At 42.4% G+C, this 20,603-nt stretch overlaps 1 protein-coding gene across 3 annotated transcripts in view; it reads right to left on the bottom strand.

Annotated features, from left to right (window-relative positions):
• Positions 1 to 20,603, bottom strand: part of TMCO3 (transmembrane and coiled-coil domains 3) — a 67,623-nt gene that overhangs the window by 16,971 nt on the left and 30,049 nt on the right. For all 3 annotated transcript variants that reach the window (XM_032777828.2, XM_075061429.1, XM_032777830.2), the window contains exons 3-7: positions 19,408 to 19,587; positions 16,758 to 16,949; positions 14,905 to 15,033; positions 11,750 to 11,842; positions 10,149 to 10,335 (exon numbers count right to left, since the gene is read on the bottom strand). In XM_032777828.2, the coding sequence (XP_032633719.1) occupies positions 10,149 to 10,335; positions 11,750 to 11,842; positions 14,905 to 15,033; positions 16,758 to 16,949; positions 19,408 to 19,587 (781 nt within the window). The remainder of the gene's footprint in view (positions 1 to 10,148; positions 10,336 to 11,749; positions 11,843 to 14,904; positions 15,034 to 16,757; positions 16,950 to 19,407; positions 19,588 to 20,603) is intronic.

The raw sequence follows: 20,603 nt of genomic DNA on the forward strand, positions 1-20,603 counted from the left end.
TGAATCTTTGTATCTCTAGGTTTAGATTTTTTTTTAATGCTATTTTAAGAAAGCTAAGTTTTCCTTTCTTTCAGGGTTATTTTAATTGTAATATGATGGAGTGGGTAGACCCCAACTGGTGTAGGGAGAAAATTAGCCTGTCCCTAAACAAGGGATTTATGTGGGTCTGCCCTCAGTGTAGGGATTTCAAAGGTGCAGGGCTATGCAGCTAGTGATCATATCATCCTCAGAAAGATGGAAGTGACAGTTTATATGAATGGCAGGAAGGATGGCATTGTGATTAAGGTTATGGACTGGAAGTCTAGAGATCTTGCTTCAGTTCCTTGTCTGCTACAGACGGTGTGTGACCTTGGACACTGCACTTCATCTTTGTACCTCAGTTCCTCAACTGGTAAAACGGGAATAGCATTTTCCTGCTTTTTTGGCCAGGAGGGTTGTGAAAATACCAGGGGTTCTGAGCATCTTGTAATTAATATAATGGGAGCTATATGGAGTACTTCAGCTAGATAGAAGGGAGAGGACTTGGAAATTGTGGAGCTACAGGGAGAAGAAACTGAATTTAGAGCCTCTGAGGACCTGTCTATTGTCTTCAACAGTCCCATGAATTTAACCTACCCTCAGCTCTACAGCATATATCTCAAAGGGACCTATAATGTTATAGACTCAAATATCCATACAACAAGAAAACAAAATCTGTACTGATTTAGTGACCTTCACCTTACCCTGCTCCCCGAGAGCTGCAGCACGCATGCAGTTATAGTGAGCTGTCCCCAGATTCACACTCACACACAACACGGATACGTGTGAAGGGTCAGCATCACGGAGGTGTATTACATCACTGGGGCTCCCTGAAGCTTCCCTGCACGTGTCATGAGCACAGCAAAGCGCTGAGCAGCGTCCACAGGCATTTCCCCCTCAGAGTCCCTTTTCGCCTCTATCCACAGGGCCCTGCTCTGAGGCCACCATTCGCTACGGGCGCCGCCGCCGCCGTCCCAGCAGCCGAGGAAAGGCCAACGCAGCGGGAAAGAAATGGAGTCTCCCACCTGGGCTGCCGGAGCGATCTCCGAGTCAGCGAGCACCAGCAGAGAGGCCTGGCACTGGCCCCTGGCCGTGGCAGGGACCAGACACGCTGCCGGGTCAGCTAGGAGGGACACACCAACCCGGAGTCGCTGAGCACAGTGCCCCTCACCCTGTCCCACCATGACCTCAGGCCCCCCCCCCGCACTTGGAGGGCTGGGCTGCCGCCCCTTCCCTTCCCGGCAGAGCCCATCCTGGCTTAGAGTCTCCTCCTCCTCGGAGAGCCAGGCAGCTGCCTGCAGCCCTGGAGCAAGCTAGCAGGACCGGGGATGGGGGACGGTGGTGTGAAGCCCAGAGCCAGCCGGCGGCCGCATACAAAACCCAGTGCCGGATTTCAAGTCTGGAGCCCAGTGCTGGCTGCGTGGAAAGGTGCTTTTGCAAAATGTGCTCGGGGGAAGCGGACGCTTCCCTTGCACGCCGCTAGCTATGTTACTGTATCTGCAGCCCTCAGAGGCGAGATGGGAGGAGAGACACAGGCAGACACGCTGCAGACAATGTCTGCTGTAGGTGCCACCCCCGTAGCTTCCATTGGCTGGGGGAGAGGGACAGAGATATCATCATTAGTTGCCAGGCAAAGTCAGCCATAGAGACAGCATCATTAGTTGCCTGGCAGAATCACCCATGGAGGTAGCATCACTTTTCCCCCCCACAATGAATATAAACAAGTCATAATACTGAACACAACTATCTGATGCACACCTTGCTGCAATCCTGAAGGTTTCAACTGCTCAGTCACTGAGGCCAAACATCAACAAACTGACAGAACGGAAACGTTGCTTCACACTAAAAACTCTCTGGCAGGTGAAGAATTGTAGAAAGTTGTATGACAGCTTTATTACTTTTAAGAAATTCAAAATAAAACATTTTCTTTTCTGAACATCACCTTCAGTGACATTATTGGCCCGCTGGGAGGATTTGAGGACTGGCACTGGCCGTAAAGCAAATTGAGTTTGATACCCCTGCTATAGAATGATAGACACAGAAGCCTGATGAATAGACATAGCATGCATAAAATATTATTTAAGTTTCATGCAATGAGGTGTGAATAAACCTAAGTCAGTGTCCATTAAGGAGATGTGCAGTTTCTTTCTTAATTACAATAGACCAGGGACAGGCAACCTATGGCACATGTGCCAAAGGCGGCAAGTGAGCTGATGGCACTCACACTGCCTGGGTCCTGGCCACCGGCCTAGGGGGGTTCTGCATTTTAATTTAATTTTACATGAAGCTTCTTAAACATTTTAAAAACCTTATTTACTTTGCATACAACAATAGTTTAGTTATATATTATAGACTGATAGAAAGAGACCTTCTAAAAACGTTAAAATGTGTTACTGGCACGCAAAACTTTAAATTAGAGTGAATAAATGAAGACTCGGCACACCACTTCCGAAAGCTTGCTGACCCCTGCAACCTTTAGGGAAGAAGAAAGGAGGTGGGCAAAAAGCTTATGAGGCAAAAATTTGGGAATCACTGGGAAAATAAGGAGCTGTTACATAAGGTACATTTCTCCTCTGAAAACTCTTCTGACTTTCCATATCTATTCCATATGTGCATTCAGAATCATACCTGCTTCTTTAGTGATAAAAATAAGGTTGCTTTTCAGTCCTGTTAGCACTGTGGAGCCAATACAGCTAAGAGATTGAGCTGTATTCTATTACTTCTTCTGTACCAGAATTATTTGTTAAGTTACAGCTACGCAAACCCATTGATAAATAACAATTACTAACCTTTCTGTAAACTGTTGTTCTTCCACGTGTTGCACGTGTCCATTCTAATGTAGGCATATGCATGCCCTGAGCACAGTTGCTGGAATTTTTCCCCCTACTGGTATACGTCAGGTTGGCTCCAGCACCCTCTAGTGCTGTACACTCATAGCGCCAGTAAAAGGACCCTGCCAACCCTGCTCCACCTCAATTTCTTCTTATTGACTGACTCCGACAGAGGGGTAGGAGAGTGGGTTTTGGAATGGACATGTGCAACATACCTTGAAGAACAGTTACAGAAAGGTTAGTAACTTTTTTTCTTTGAGTGCTTTCAAGTGTCCATTCCAATGTGGGTAACTCATAAGCAGTTGTACGGGAAGTGGGCTTGGAGTTCTAGGACAGACTGACTGCAAGACTGCGCGCCTGAAGTTGGCATCATCTCGAGCCTGATGAGTGATGACAAAATTCATTGAGAACATGCGCACTGACAACCAGGTTGCTACTCTGTAGATGTCTTGTGCTCGGAAGGCAGCGAGGAGGCCTGTGATCTTGTGAAATGAGGAATCAGATTAGCTGGGGGTGAGATGCCTGGATGCATGAAAAATCCAGGCTGAAATTATCTGGGCAGAAATGGGAAGACCCTTCATTCTCTCTGCTATTGCTGTGAGCAGCTGAGTTGATCTGTGGAATAGTTTGGTTCTTTGTACGTAGAAAGCCAGAGGCCATCTAACATCCAAGGACTGTACGCGCTGTTCCTCTCTGTTCACATGCCATTTAGAGTAGAATACTGGTAGGAAGATTGCTTGACTGCAGGGGAATTGCAAAACCACCTTTGGGAGGAATGACAGGTGTGGATGCAGCTGAAACGTATCCATGAAGATTGTGTATGGGGATTCCAATACAAGGGCTCAGATTTCTGAAACCGTTCTGGCCAAAGTGATGGCCACTAAGACAACCACTTTCCAGGAGAGGTACAACAACAAGCAGGTTGCTACCGGCTCAAATGGTGGACCATGAGTTTCAACAAGACAAGGTTTAGATCTCAGGGAGGAATGGGTTTTCTAACCTAGGGGCATACCATCTCCAGGCCTTTGAGAAAAATGGATAACCATCTTGAGTGGAAAAAAAATGGACTGGTTGTTGACCTTGGGATAAAAGGCTGAAATGACTGCTAGGTGAACCTTGAACTCAAGAGAAGGACAGACCTTGTTTCAGCAGCAGAAGGTACTCCAAAATGAGCTGCAGAGAGGGCTGCGTAGGTGGAATTCCCTGTTGGGAAGAACAGCTGGAGAACAGCAAGGTAGGTGGCTCTGGTGGAGGGTTTTCTACAGCTCAGTAGGACTCTATGGACCTGCTCCGAGCAAGCTTGCTCCTCAGGATTCAGCCATAGAATTTCCAGGCCATCAGATGAAGAGAGCTTAGGTTCAGATTGAGCAGGCAACTGTGCTCTTGAGAGATCAGATCTGGGTGAAGTGGAAGCAGTAGCAGGGTCTCCACCGAAAGGCCTCAGAGGGAGATGAACCAACGTTGCCAGTGCCATGCTAGGTTTAGGAGAATGACCTGCGCTCAGTCCCGCTTGATCTTCATCAGAACCTTCAGAATCAGTGAGGTAGGAGGGAATGCATAAAACAGGTGATTTATCCATGGTAACAGGAACCTGTTTGTGAGAGACCCTGGACTGTGGCCTCCCAGGGAGCAGAACTGATGGCATTTCTTGTTGTTGCAGATAGCAAACAGATCTATAAGGGGAGTTCCCCATGGTTGGAAGATGTCCCTTGTGATGTCCGGTTGGAGGGACCACTTGTGGTGAGAAGAGAAAGACCTGCTGAGGTGATCTGCCAACTGGTTCTGCATTCCTGGAAGGTAGGATGCTTCTAAACTGATTGAGAGTGCGATGCAGAGCCCCCACAGCCGGCTTGCTTCTTGACACAAGGGGGAAGGGTGCGCTCTGCCCTGTTTGTTGATGTATAACATGGCCATCATGTTGTCTGTGAGAATCAAAATGATCTTGTTTGTAATGTGGGGTAGGCCCACCTGACAGGCTAGGTGGATCTCCTGGAGCTCCCTGACATCGATATGGAGGGAAAGCTCTTCTTGAGACCAGAGACCCTGAGTCCTGAGGGACCCTAGGTGGGCTCCCCAGTTGCGGGCTGATACATCAGATACTAGAGATATTGACAGGTGAGGCAGCAAAAAGGGTACCCCCGCACATAACATGCAAAGTTTCAGCCACTATGTCAGTGAATCAAGGACCTCAGTGGGAACAGAGAGCACCATGTCCAGGTGATGATGTGAGGGAGAGTATACTGCAGCCAACCACAGATCAGAGATGTAGCCTCATGTGTTGCGCTACATATGTGCATGAAGCCATGTGGCCCAGAAGACTCAAACTCTTTCATGCAGTCGTGATCAGATAAGCCTCGAGTGATCTTATAAGGACTGTAATTGAACAAAAGTGATCATCCGGAAGAAGAGCCCTTGCCTGCATGGAGTTGAGAACTGTACCGATGAACTCTATCCTTTGGACAGGAATAAGGTTGGATTTCTGGTCGTTTACCAATAGGCCTAGTGGTTGGAAGGTCGATTGGATGAGATTGATGTCAGATTCACCTGAGCTCTGGACAAGCCTCTGACCAGCCAGTTGTCGAGATAAGGGAATACATGAACTCCCTTTTTTCTGAGAAAAGCTGGCACCACTGCCATACATTTGGTGAAGACCCATAGGGTGATGGACAGGCCAAATGGAAGAACCGCAAACTGGTAATGAACTTGGTTCACGACAAATCTTAGGAATCGTCTGTGGAAGTATGTGTCCTTGAGATCAAGGGCGGCATACCAATCCCTTGGATCCAGAAAGGGAATGATGAAAGCCAAGGAGACCATGTGGAACTTTAAGTTCTTGAGATAGCAGTTGAGACGATGCAGGTCTAGGATTGGTCTGAAACCACCTTTGGCTTTCAGGATTAGAAAGTAACAGGAATAGAACACCTTTCTTCTTAGGTAGAACAGAAACTCTTCCATGGCTCCCACCGAAAGGAGGGATTGGACTTCTTGTTCCAACAGTTGCTCATGGGAAGGGTCCCTGAGGATAGATAGGGAAAGGGGGAGGGAAGTTGGGGTAGACAAAAACTGGATGGTGTATCCCATTTCTACTGTGCTTAGAACCCAATGATCTGAGGTAATGTGGGTCTAGGCATCGAAGCAGCACAAGAATGGATTGGAAAACAAAGAGGCAACTGGATCCAGTGTTGAGGGGATTGTAATGCTGACCTTGAGCATCTCACCAAAATGAATGCTTCAAGGTCCCCAAGTGTTTGGGGCCAATCTGTATTGGTCCTGCTGAGGAGGTTGGTGGAGGGGGCCTTCGTCTGAACCTCCTGCTCTTCCTCCTCTGTTGATCCTGCCTTGCTGGCTGGGCAAAGTAGAGGCCAGTCTGTTGGGGCATGTAGTGCTTTCTGGATACAGCTGGGATATCATCATTGGTGATCCCTTGATTCTCTACCACAGATATACATATGGGTCCTGAGATGATTCAGGAGCCCTATCTTAGAATCACAGATCCACCCACAGTAGGTACAAACATTTCCTGGTAGGTCAGCTGCCTGCTGGGAGAAAGTTCTTTCCTTTTCCTTCCTTCTTTCTCTCTTTTCAGCTTTGAGGACATGGTACAGATCAAAGATTTCAAGGTCACTTTAGAGTCTTTAAGGCCATCTAGTTTAGCATCCATTTGCTCTGAAAAGAGCATGACCCTTCAAAGGGGAGGTCTTGAAGGATTTGTTGCACCTCATGCAGAAACCCTGAGGACTGCAACCACGAGCTCCTGTGCATGGTTACAGCTGTCGCCATTGATCTGGCTATGGAATCTTCCCTTCCTTGACTAAGTATGAGAATTCTTGCCTAGATGCCTGTGGGAGCAAGTTCTTAAATTTTAGCATGGACTCCCACATATTAAAATCATAGCAGCCTAGCAAGGCTTGCTGGTTTGCTATGCTAGCTCTAGAAGCCCGTGGAGTAGGCCTTCTGAACAAAAAGGTCCAATTTCTTTAGGTCTTTCACTTTGGACATGGACTGTGCTTCACCCTGTCAATCCCTTTAGGTGGCAGCCACCACAACCAGGGACCCTGGGGGAGGGTGCAAAGAAAGGAACATGTACCCTTTAGCTGGCACAAAATATTTATGTTCTGTATGTTTCACTGTAGGAGGGACAGAGGGAGGTAGGGGTTTGTCACAGTGCCCTGACTGGGTCCATAAGGGCCTCATTAAGTGGTAAAGCCACTCTAGAGGGGCCCGCCACAAAAATATCTAAGAGATGATTATTGTCTCCTTGACCACCTCTGCTTGTATTCCCAAGTTTGAGGTTTCCCACTTTAACAAATCCTGGAATGCTTTGTGGTAGGGATATCCCTGCTGCCCCCACTGCCTTGTCTGGGGAGGATAACAAAGAGGCTATGACAGTCAAGGAGCCTCCATCATTTCCTCAGTGTCAGTAAAAATCTGCGGTATTTCTTCCTTCCTAAGAAGAACTGGGGGGAGTGATGTCAGTAGGGCCCTTTATACAGGTGCTAAGAGCCCGCAGCACCAGAGGGAACTCAAGCCAACCCAACGGATACTAATGGGAAAAAACTCTGGCAACTGCGCTCAGGACATGCACACACCTATATTGGAATGGACATGTGCAAGCACTCAAAGCAGCACAACAGGTTGCACAGTTGTTAGTGAGGTTCTGCACCGAAAAATTAAAAATTCTGCACACAATATTTTAAAATTCTGCAAATTTTATTTGTCAATAAATAAATATGGAGGCTCCAAAATGGCAGGGGGGAGCACAGGCCGCTGGCTGCATGGAGGTGGGAGATCACCCTGCAACTCTTCCCCCCAGCCCCAGAACATAGACTCAGCAGTGAGGCTGCACCTGATCTTGACACAGCGCAAGGTTTGGGCCTGCCCCAGAAACATTCCAGGGGCTTTGCCCTGCTGCGCAAGGTGCACAGGTGTGGCAGGCAGGCTCAGCCTGGCAAAATCCATGTGTGGAGGGCTTAGCGTGAATGGGAGCAGCTCAGTTTGGTGTCCAGGCTTGTTCAGGGTTTAATGGGACTCTCCAGGGGTCAAGGTGAAGTTGGTTGGGGATCAGAAGGAGAGGTCTGGGTATGTCAGGTTTGAGGGGGAGGGTCCAGGTGCGTGGGACTCATTGGGGTAGTCCAGGTGCAGGGAGATGGGGTTCATCAGGATAGGGGTTCAAGTGTGGGGAGCTCAGCAGGAGGTGGCCTGGGTCCAAGGGTGAGGGTATGGGTGCAAGGGGGCTCTGAATGCCGGAAGTGACGCTTGGCATGGGGGATTCAGGTGGAGGGCTCAGTACAGGGGTTCTGGGTGCAGAGAGGTGAGGCTTGGCAGGGGGTCTGGATCCATAGGAGTTGAGCAGATGGGGGAACAACTCCCCATATAGTGACCCTTCTCCCTATGACTGAAGAGAGATGGGGGCAGGAAGCGGAGTGTGTGTACAGAGCTTCCTGCAGCCCGGGAAGGTTTCTGGGGGTGAGTCTGACCCAGCCCCAGCTGCTCCTTGCAAGGAAGAGGAAGTCCCATCCTCCCCTGCTCCCAGCCTAGACAGGACTAGCAGCTGAGCCAGCTACAGGGTAGGAGCTATTGGCTGGGGCATCCCCAGCCCTGCCACTCCCCTCCCCCACCCCCCGTGGTGATTTATTTCAGGTACCCGAAGCAGCCAGCAGTGAAGTGATGTGCCTGTACTGCTGGGGACGGGTACGTGACCACTCTTGCAGCTTCCCTTTGCTTCCTTGTTAGGTATTTGCCAGGACACAAAAAAAAATTTAAAAAAAGAAATTAAAAAAAAATGGGGGAACATGAATTCCGAGGACACAGAATGGCGTAGAATTCTCCCAGGAGTAATCATTTGACTTGAAGAACCTTTATTACCGGTAATGATTAAGGCTAAGATTTTGTCATGGTTATTCTTAGTAAAAGTCATGGACAGGTCATGGGCAATAAACAAAAATTCATGGAAGCCGTGACCTGTCTGTGAGTTTTGCTGATGCAGCTCTGTAGTTTCCCTGCCACCGTGGTGGCTAGGAGCTGCATGGTTCTCTCTCCCAACCCCCCACAAGACTGTCCCCAGTTGCTGAAACTGAGGAGGCTGTCGTCTGTCGCTGGAACCTGGCTGGGGCCCCACTGGCTGCCAGCTCCAGTCCCACAGACCCAGGAGCTGAAGCAGAAAATGTCATGGAGGTCTCTGGAAGTCACAGCTTCCGTGACATAAATGTAGCCTTAGTAATGATAAATGAGAAGTAAACAACAAATTTTGACTCAGAGAATCCAGGTTGACTTGTAGGGCAGGCAGTTTGAAAACAAAACCAAAAAGAATTTTTTCACTTGTAAACTGAGCAAATAATTAATGGAAATAATTAAACATGGAATTCACACACTGGCATTTTTACAGTCACAAAGTAGAATTACACTACGTGAAGTATGTAGGAATGGGAGTGCATTTCTTCTAAACAGGAAAAAAACTAAAAAATGCAGAATAAGTGCATAATTTAAGGAAAACTTTCAGACTCCGAGCCCTGTAATTTCCATTCATAATTTTCTTAGATATTTATTTGACCAAAAACTATTCACTGAGAGTGCTGTCTTAACATTCGTGTAGCACATCCACCTATATGAAGCTAAAAGTATTTGGGGTAAAGAGTATATTAGCAGGCCTCAGACTGCAGAAAGAAGGTGCAAGTTACTGGGTCAGGCCTTTCTGCCCTCATGGCAGATTCGTTGTAGCAGTCTTAATCTGGCAATTTAGCATACACATGAAAATCACCTGTGGCGGAAAGGGTTAAAATCAATGTGGGACTCCATTACAGAGGGATGTCACATAAGAGAACATGACTCCTTATAAATACATGATGCTATTATCTATTAAGATTCTTATATTTTAGAGGAAGTGGGCCTGTGCAAACCACACAAAAACAAGCAAGCACCAATGCTTGGTACACTTCTACTCCAATATAACACCCTCCTCGGGCACCAAAAAAATCTTATTGCGTTATTGGTGAAACCAGGTTATATCGAACTCGCTTTGATCCATCAGAGTGTGCAGCCCCGACCCCCCATAGTGCTGCTTTACTGAGCACTATATCCGAATACATGTTATGTTGGGCCGCGTTATTTCGCGGTAGAGGTGTATTATCAAAATAATATTCTAGGCTTCCCATCAATTAGTACATTACATAATAATGGCAATGCTCTTTTTTCTATTTTCTCTCATGTCACTAGTATGATGCTCAACCATTTAGAGAATTTATTACAGATATTTTTAATCAGTACTGTCATTGGGACAATCCGTATCTAAATTGCACCTACCTTCTTTATCTCCTCGAGCACTCCCTACAAGGAATCTGGATACTAAGGGTGTGCTGGATAAGGATAAACAAGTAGAAATGAAGACACACTGTGTTGGTCTAATCTGTAGTAAATGTCCCCATAGTAAGCCAAAAGCAATCATCAGAAGCGTCATGTAACAGGGTCCTTGCAAAGATATCTTCCACACCTTGAGAATAACACACAGTTAGATTTGTATTGTACAACCTGAGGGTTATTCTCTCATTGATGAATGCTACATTGGTTTTCAACGTGAGTAGTAAAAGAGAGCCATGTGATTTTGGGCTGCAGAGTTATACCATAGAAGTAATAGCCCCTCACTACACAGCTCTGCTGAGACAGCACCTGGTAGACTATGTCCAGTGCTGAGTACCTTATTAGATGTATTAGACAAACTGGAGGGAGTTCAGAGAACAGAAATGAAAATAATTAAAGGGACAGATGGCTTGATATGGTAATTGACGACAAATTGAACTATACAACCACCATGTAGGCAGAGGAATAATTTAGCATGATGCTAGGAGTAATGGGATAAAATAAAGAAAAGGAAAAAAAAATTAAATATCAGGAAAAACCTCCCAAATATGAGAGCTACCATGCTATGGAACAGTTTTTAAGAGAAACCCCATCCCCCAAAATGATTTAAAACTAGACAGGACAAAACACTAGAAAATATATTGTTGCAGGTACAACTCAGTCCAGCAATGGCAAGGTATGGACTAGCATACAGTTTAAAAGGCCTTCATCTTTAACATCTGTAATTTATGAGTGTCTATAATGTGTATAATTAAACTGAGATACCCCTATCATTGTCCACATATCAATAAAATAGATCACCTTTTATGTGATCTCACTGACTTTCAACCATCAATCTAAAAACAAACATAAGCCATGCAAAGTGTGTCTTTTTAGCTATTACTGTTATTTGTATTATTGTGCTAGTTTTCATAATTTTGCAACAGTATATTTTCAATCAATTAATTCAGTAAATTAATGTATCTTAACCTTATATCATAAAACCAGCTGCAGTTCCTGACTCTCTACATTAAGAAGTCAACTTTTCTTTTTGCTGAAGTCTGACTGTCTCAATATATAAATTAGGTTATACTATGGTACATGTCTAATCAAGGGCCAACAGGCTCTAACAACACATTTCATCCAGTACACTTTATGTTGTAAATCCATCATGTGACATTTAATACATTAACTATGCTTTACAGGACACATGTCTGCTTCACAACATTGTGATGTCTGCACCTCTACAACTGGATTCAACATCACAATATAATACAGTTGGGTTGCCCTGCAGTAAATGTGTGTCTTAATTTCCTAGAAATCATGAACTGTTCTGTGAAAATCAAGATGGATATTAAAATAGGCAGTAGGATAACATTTTCTGCATTCCTTTCTCCTCCACTCCCAGTATGTGAAGAAAGAACCAGAGATATTTTTCTTACTTTTAAAAATCATGGTCAAACTACATTAAGATATATTGTAGACAGGCTTTTAAATGCTAAAATATAACTGATAACTTCAACATCACCAATCAAATCCTGACATGCAAAAGTTTTATACACAAATACCTTTCTTAGCCTTTCAGGGGAAAACTCCAGACCAACTAGAAACAGAGTGAAGAACACACCAAACTCTCCTAATGTTTCCACTTGTACAATAGACTGCAAAATAAGAACATAAAATGTTCAGTGTACTAGTCTGCTTACTATAATATAATATAATCACATCTACATTATATTTTAGATCGGCAGTACCCAAATTGTGGTCTTTGGAACTCTTAGTGGTAGTCAGATGGTGCTGGCTCTCTTTGTTCACAACTATTTCTGAAGGTGGTCAGGCTCTCTTTTACAACGATGACTTACAAACAAGAAGGAACCTGCCTACCTGCCTCTTTTTAGGGGCTGTTGCTACATAAAGAGTGGTGAAAAGGGAACAAGAGCTGTCTTCAGGAACTGGAGCCACCAATCACCATTAGGAGACAAATGCCCCGAGGAATAGAAAAAAAATAATGAAGCAGCTGGAGAACATTTCCAGAGGAGAAGGAAACCAACCAGCAGAGAAGCAGGTGCAGGCCAAAACAAGGGGACCAGGTGGCAGAGACGTATGTGCAGCAAGAGGAGAGAAGAATAGAACAGATGGTAGGAAGAGATTAAATGAAGAGCAAAAGTAGGTATTGGGTTTTTTTCACAAGTGATTGAACATTTCACATTAAACAGCTAAAAATACATAAATACTTCCTTGCAGCAATGACAGCAATTACTTTGAAAAGTGATATTGGCATGTTATGTGACTGGGAACAACAGGGGTGATGGCCTGCGCAATCGCACATAGGTGGTATTCTGCAAGACAACATCTCTATTATCATGTGTTGCACACTATGAAAATTACTGTGGACCCCTGATCGGTTCTAGAACATCTTTATCACTAAACAGTCAAATTTTTAAGCACGTGTCTACTGTAAGTATATAGACTTTTTAAAAAAATATTACAGACTCAATTACTTACCTGTCTCCAATTTTCAATCCCTCACGTATTGGGCAAAAAATCGCTCTTGGAAACTGAAGTTTTGCATGCTTAATCTGCAAGTGGACTTTTGCTGAATGATTGGCTGAAATGATTTTTGTCATTTTTGTTTGTATTCTTATAGGAATGCATGAAAGAAAATGAAAACTGGAGTTTAAGACAAGTTTGTTGTTCCTCCAACACATTATTTTATCGATAGTTTGGTGGGACGTAAAACAATCTTCTGTTTCCTGCTATTGCTACAATGGTCCCTAAACTCCCTCCCCTGCTTGTCCTCACAGTTTACAGATTACCTGTGACAGATGAAGCAAGAGGGAGATAACTAGACAGTTAGTGATAAATCTTATGCTGAGTCTGTATACAAAATAAATTTTTTTAAAAATTTTATTCTGTGTCTTTGCTTTCTGCATAGCAAGATTTCAAAGCACTCAAGTTTGCAGAAGCCAATGCTGAGCATTGCTGAAAATCCCACCTGTAACATTATCAGCCTTCAGTATTTGACAGTGATTATAAATAAAAGCACTAATATAATTGTTAGAACATGACAAGTGCATGATTAATTGCAATAAAATTAATTTAAAGGTGAAGAGACCAGTACCATTATTTAGTGGACACACTGTGCTCTGAAAATGCAAATGGTCACTGAAATCAATGGGAGCAGAGTTAAACCAATGCCAAGTACTTTCGAAAATACCACCTGTAAGTTTATTTGCATCTGTAAAGTTTTGAATTCTAAAAATGTTCAATGTAGTTTGTCTACAAAAAGGAATTCATAACAGTCCTCATGTGGTTTGCATTAAATACTTCTTCAGTGTTTGTAAAGCACTTTGAGATCTTTTGATTACAGTTCCATAGATCAATTTTTACTCAACTAATTTCCCATTTTATAGCAGGGGAAACAGGCCTAGAACTCCTGTTCACATAAACACTGTGTGAAATTCTTGTCTATTTCTCTTGTATTTTTGGAAAATAAATGTAAGGTGTTTTTTGGCAATAATTCTGACAGATTTAAATTTAAATTAGAGATTCTAAAAGGGCTGAACTTGGTAAATTTGTAAATAAATGCCTATTAATTGCACTTATTGAATATAGATTGATGTCTCCTGAGCTAAATGTACATGAAGCCAAAGGCAGTCCTAAATCACACCTCAGGACACACATATCTCTGATGTCTTCATAAGGGAGGGAGCCTCTGCCTAGCTACTATATTGCTTTGCGGTGCTGAATATTTTCTCTGCCTATAGTTCATTCCGATAGACTCAAGTTGGTGGTGTTCTCTCTGCTATTCAGAAGTGCTGTGGTTGTATCTCTGTGATCACTCTGCCACCTCTTTGCCTTTCATTGCAAGGAGAAAATGACACCGTGACAGCAAAGTGGAGAAGGCAGATGCCAGTCTTCCCGTAGCAACACCATCACCACTTAGTACTTCTCAACAGTTAGAAGATTCAGAGCAAGAGAGGTAGATAGAAAAACAAGATAAAACACCATCACTGATTATGGGGAACTGAGAGATGTTCTCTCTGCCTCCCTAGACTAAAATCTGGCCTGCCTCTCCCTTCCTCCTACAGGCCACATCCTTCTCAAACTCAGAGGTGATAGCATAAATAAATAAAATTCACTAACCTAAGAATTATTTGACGCTATCTTACTCAGGAGAAACATGACAGATCACAGGAGAAGACTTGAAGAAGAGCTCTATGTAAGCTCAAAAGCTTGTCTCTCTCACCAACAGAAGTTGGTCTAATAAAAGATATTACTTCATCCACCTTGTCTTTCTAATATCTGGGGACCAACATGGCTACAACAATACTGCATAGATCACAGGAGAGCTCCTGAGTAGGAGCAACTATAATACTGAAAAGTAGGGTTTTAGTCCAACTCCACAGGGAAACAATTTCTCAGTGTACTTAGCCTAGCGAAAATTCCCTTTCTTTTATTTAAAAAAAGTAAGTTTCTATCCTTCCTGGGGATGGAGAAAACTTAAAAACATGAATGAATGCTAAAGGATCTGAAATCAGAAGGCAAATAAAAAGAATACGAGTCTCTTGAAAATCCTATGATTTTCTGGGGCCTCTCTCATGATTTTTGAGCAATGGAAGTTGGCAATACTGTAAAACTTAAACAAATTATTAAAGCAACCCTAAAAATGAAGGCAGATGTAAAAAAAAAAAAAAAAAATACAAGAGTCTCACTCTCTTACCTTAATGCTGTTTAATCCTGATGGTCCCAAGAGTACTCCACAAATGATGTACCCAAACATGGTTGGCAATCCTATCATTGTGCACAGCCAGCCACATGGCAAAGATAACATTCCTATGGTCACAATATCCTAGTGTATAAAATTGAGTAATATATTAATATAGAAGTCATGAGGAAGTTGTGGTGAAATTAATGGCTATTCCCAACCTTAAAGTTTAGTGGCAATGTAAAAATAAATTTATACAATATCATCCATCCACAGAGTTCAAAACATGTTACAGATAAAGAATGAACTGAGCCTCAAAACTCTTATATAGTAAGCATCACCACCACCACCACTTACAGATTAAGAAACTGAGGAACAGAGTTGTGTTTTGTAAATTTAATAGACCCTGTTTTTGCAACTAAGATGATCAAAAAAGTAATTTTTTTAACCTGTATTTGATGTTTCTGTATATTAGACACACAACTCTGGAAAGCTGCACTCAGCACATGAGTCAGAAAGAAAGATCTGACACAGATCTGTCAGTGATATGCCAAAAGTTTTGGCTCTGAAGATTTTTAATCCTGCCGTGTCTCTCTTGACCTTCCCAAGTGAAGCTTCCGTAAGAGAGAAATACAAGGAAATATTAAAGGAAGAGCTAAATCCATAATAATAAAAAGTATCGTCAGAAGTAGCTCATATTCCAAAATGAAAAACAAACCAACTGTAGCAAAAACATTCAAAGAGAACAACAAGAATACTAATGAACCATGTATATCAAAGAATTAATATCTGCGATACTAATGAGAGACCTTCCAAACTGGTGTATCCAAAATACAGAAACATCATTTACATATAAACATTGTAATTTCTGCAATTTCTGGATTCATCAGTCTGGAATTAGTCCCTTACAGGAGAGAATGGCGGGGGTTCATGCAGCAAGTCTTCACACAACTGATCTCAAAACTGGCCAAAAATGTGGCAAAAACATGGCCAAAAATGTCTCAGTAGATACATTAAGAGTTGGTCTGGAAAAAGTATTGAAAAGACTACAGGTTTGCATCTCTAATTCTATTCAGGACTCCCCTCTCACATGCCAAAAAGGAGGCAGTCCCAGGCTTTCATACTACAAGCTCTAAATCAGATAACGTTCGCATCTTTCTTTGCCTATTTCTTTCTTCTAATAATTTAGCTAGAGAAAAAACAAAGGAAGTGTTATATCTCCTACCAGAAAGTGAACAGACAGAACACAGTTTCGTACTTCTTGCAAAAGATTCTGCACCACCACCACAGATTAATTGGAACTGCCAACTGATCTGAATATTGAGGGTCCTGGAACAAGAGGATGCTCTAAGACCCTTTTAGGCAATGGTTCACAGTCCTGATGAAAGGGAAATGACTCACTATGAGGGAGGAAACACAAGAAGTGTGTGTTTGGGAGAGACAGGGCAAGATCAAGAATCCTTTACACCAAAACATCTGGTGCATGTTGAGTGACGGTTCTGCTAGAAACTCACATGATGAGAATAACTGATATAAGTTTTCCAGACTGGTGGTATCAGATTGCAGAAAATTTTGATTTTAAACTACAGTCTTAGTATGTATAGTACAAAGGGCTGAAAGAAGACTAGGGTTTTTGCCTTGTCTGAAGAAAATGTTTTAAAGATGTTTAAAAGATTTGATTTTAAAAAGTTACGGGCTGATAATAGTGTTCTGGAAACATGTAAAATACATTCTTTTCCTTATCTTCAGGAAGATCAAGTTAAGCACAACACTAAGTTTTCGATAAGGGAAGAAGGGTGGAATTTGAGAACTTTTCCATTTACTAGATCACGACAGACAATACTCTAAATAAATGTATAACAATTTACCTTTATGAAATGGTGATCAGCACGAGGGATGGTTGAATCCCTGGGTTTGGTAAGTATATACTGATTGTTTTGGGAATCAATAAGCATGCTAAGACCCAGGTCATCTTCCACTTCTCTTTTTGAAATATTTCTTTTGGAGTCTGCTTCATCTTCTTCCACCCTTAAAACTGCTTCAAAGTTAACACCTCTCACCTGGCAGAAAGAAAGCATTTCTCAGTAGAAAATTAAATATTCAAGTCTCAGACTGATATTTTTACACAATCTGCTTTTTATATAACAAACATATAAACAAAGTTCAAATACTGATTACCTATTGAGAGTTTGTTGTAATAAAGTTAATACAATTAGGAATTTAGGCAATACAGATATTGATGGAGTCAGGCATGGATGGCACTGGTGTGATGTCATTGTTGGAAGGGAGGCAGTATGGCTTAGTGTATAATGCACCAGACTGGAATTTAGGAGACAGGGTTCTATGCCTGGCTCTGCCATTGATCTGCTGAGTGACCATGGGCAGGTCACTTCACTTTCCCTGTACCTCAGTTTCCCCATATATAAAATGGGGATAATACTGATCTTTTTAAAGCGCTTTGAGATTTATAGATCAAAGGTGCTATATAAGCACTAGGTGTTATTAATTTAAAAGTGAGTGTTGAGGACTCTGAACATCTAATGGGCCACTTCTGGATTTTGTCTCCTAAAGGAGTATTTATTGTATGTGGATTGTACATGACAAAGTCCGTTTGCCTGTTTTGTGTGCGATTGCCATTATCTTGCATAAGAGGCTTACAAGAATTATTTTCCTTTCCTTTTTATAAGACCATAAGAATGCCCATAATTGGTCAGACCACAGGTCCATCTAGACCATTATCCTGTCTTCCAACAGTGGCCAATGCCAGATGCTCCAGAGGAAATGAACAGAACGGGTAATCAAGTGATTCATCCCCTGTCGCTCATTCTCTTCTGACAAACAGAGGCTAGGGATACCATCCCTACTGTCAAGTATCAGAGGGGTAGCCATGTTAGTCTGAATCTGTAAAAGCAGCAGAGAAACCTGTGGCACCTTAGAGACTAACAGACGTTTTGGATCATGAGCTTTCGTGGGTTCATCTGACGAAGTGGGTATTCACCCACGAAAGCTCATGATCCAAAACGTCTGTTAGTCTATAAGGTGCCACAGGATTCTCTGCTGCTTTTACATCCCTATTGTGTTATCCTAGTTTGTTATTTTTTGATGAAAACTTATGTTTAGATAACTGAGTCTCTGTTAATAGTGCTCTTTTCCTTACAAAAGTCCGGTTTGTAGCCCAGGTTTGGGATAGTTACAGTTTTGGTTTAAGAAAAATTACAAGAAAATACTGAATGCTTCTTGCTAAACTGAAGTGGGGACCTGAGAAGGCCTCGGACTGGTACTTTATTCCTTCTCTCCCACTAACAGGAGCACTGGGAGGAAAAGAGAAAAGAAATCATTGGAGAAAAAGGAGCCATTCAACCTCTTGCCAATAAGCAGGAAGGGCAGCATGAAAGGGGTCTGCAGACAAACCTGGCCTCCTTCCACACAGCCTGACTCCATCAGGCTGTACTACCACTAGCAGAGGTAACAGAACACAGTGCTATTGCCAACTATTCCCTGGTCACTGGTGCTCCTGCTAACCATGACCCCCATCTACAAGGATGGGCCAGCCTAGAGTAAAGAAAAACATTAACTAGTTGCTTCCCAGAAGGGGGCCACCACAAAAGGAGCCTAGAGAGGCCCTCGTTCCCTCCTAAAGGACAACTTCCAGTCCCCCATAACACAACTCATGAACTGCACAGATCTTGCGCCAGGAACTGCAAGCCAACAAAAGCCTTTCCCATCAGAACTTCCAAGAGTAGAAGCCAAGGCCAAAAAGCTGTGATCTGATGTTCAGATAACAGGACTGACGGGAGAGGCTCTAAGGAAGGCTGATGGAAGGCATAGAGAAATGGATGTGTTCTCTCCTCCAACACACACACAAGGTTAACCTGAGATTGTGTCTTTCCCCCAGTCTCCCACACTCACAGAGCCATTGCAAGTAGTCCAAGAGACTGAAAGCAGATGAAGTCCAAGTGGAAAAAAGCCACTGCAAATGCAACAGAGGTGTTTCATGCCCTTACCTTGCACACTATTCCTTTTTTCAGACTGTGAAACCTAATTTCAAGGGTACTCCTTCTCCCATTATATTCTCAACAAAAATGGAGAGAGAAAAAAAATCAGAAATAAAAAAAGAGAGGCTAATTTTAACAGGGTGAGCCTGTCTTTTGAAAGCCTAGAGACCCCAAATAACATGGGGCTAGAGGACCCTTAACAGTTATGTCAAAATCATGATGTGCAAGTTTGTTTCACAACATAATAGTTAAAAGTGGCAATCATATCTAAGAGACAAAAAATACTAGTGATAAGGGAGATGGCTTCCTGGAAAGCAGTCATAATAGCTCTAAATAAGCAATTTCTTCTGTGGGAATCGGGACAGGAAAGATACGCAATAAGGTCAAATATTTTAAAGTTGTCACTAAATTATTACCACTATTTATTACATCTGACATAAAAGCATCAATGCAATGCTTCGTTAGATCTAAAAATGAAAGTATATGAATTAAAAAGTAGAATGATTTCTACAATGTCACTTACTGATTTGTTGTCATCAAAGGCATGTTCTTCTATTTCCTCTTCCAGCCTATCAGCTGCTTTCCTAACATCTTCAAGAATTTCATCTAGCATGGACAGGCTTTTATTTTGATGCTGCATGTTCTTAAGGGCTTCAACCTGATGTTTTTCTGCTGCTAAAAGTTCAATATACTCCGTTTCCTCCTGTTGGATTTTACAGCAAATAAGAATGAAGTTTTTATTTGATCTTTCAACAGGACAACATTCCACCTTATTAATATTTATTTATACTATTTTTGAAACAAACCATTTTACAAGAATTAGAACTTCATAGCAAATGTTATTAAAATAATTCCACTGAGACTCTACAACTGTTTTTCTACCTTTTGTTTGTTACTTGAACAGACTCATCCACCAGTTCTTACAGGCGGGTCCCTCTGTTCTTTTATAACATTTAAAAGCAGTTGGAAACCTGAGGACCAGAGGGGACACCTTAAGAAACTCTCTAGAAGATAGATTAATTCCAATGCCAAGTACAACTGAAAAAATACACTTTAGCAAGGAAGTTAGAGCATAGTGAACTAAAAAGTATGACTTCACTAACTATTACCAAGCAAACAAATATAATGGAAAATATTCTCAAAGTTTTATAAACCTCTATATAAAGTCAAGAAATTGTTAAAAAAAAAGACCACAAACAGAAAAGACATGAACATGTCAATTGAGCTCAGAAAAAGGAAGATGAGATTTATAAGCATGCTTTCAAGTAAGAAATTAGCAGGTAAGAAAACATTTCTCTCTTTCAAAGATGCATCCGCTAACCGTTACAGATGGGATGTAGCTAATCAGAAAAAGTGTTTACACTGAGAAAAAGCATTTACACTGAGAAAAAGCATTCTAAATAGAGAACAAGATGAAACAAAAAAGGAAGCCTATGTTTCGTTTGGCTGTGACCTAGAGATCCCTTTGCTAAATAAAGTATCAGATACCAACCAGAGAACCAATTTGTAGCACTTGGAAAACGTACAGCTCAACAATCAAGTAGCTGTCTTGCATAAATGGTTGAACTTCCTGCTCACTCTGTATAAAAAGACACTGCTGCATTATGTGCCCTGATGTCAGAAGGCAATTAAATGCCGGATTTCTTGTGCACCTTTTGAATTCAATGTTTTATGGATTTAGTCTGAAGTCTTTAGGTCCCTGCACTTCAGATGTAAGGA

The sequence above is a fragment of the Chelonoidis abingdonii genome, chromosome 1 (genome assembly GCF_003597395.2).
Source record: "Chelonoidis abingdonii isolate Lonesome George chromosome 1, CheloAbing_2.0, whole genome shotgun sequence".
Taxonomy (NCBI): Eukaryota; Metazoa; Chordata; order Testudines; family Testudinidae; genus Chelonoidis; species Chelonoidis abingdonii.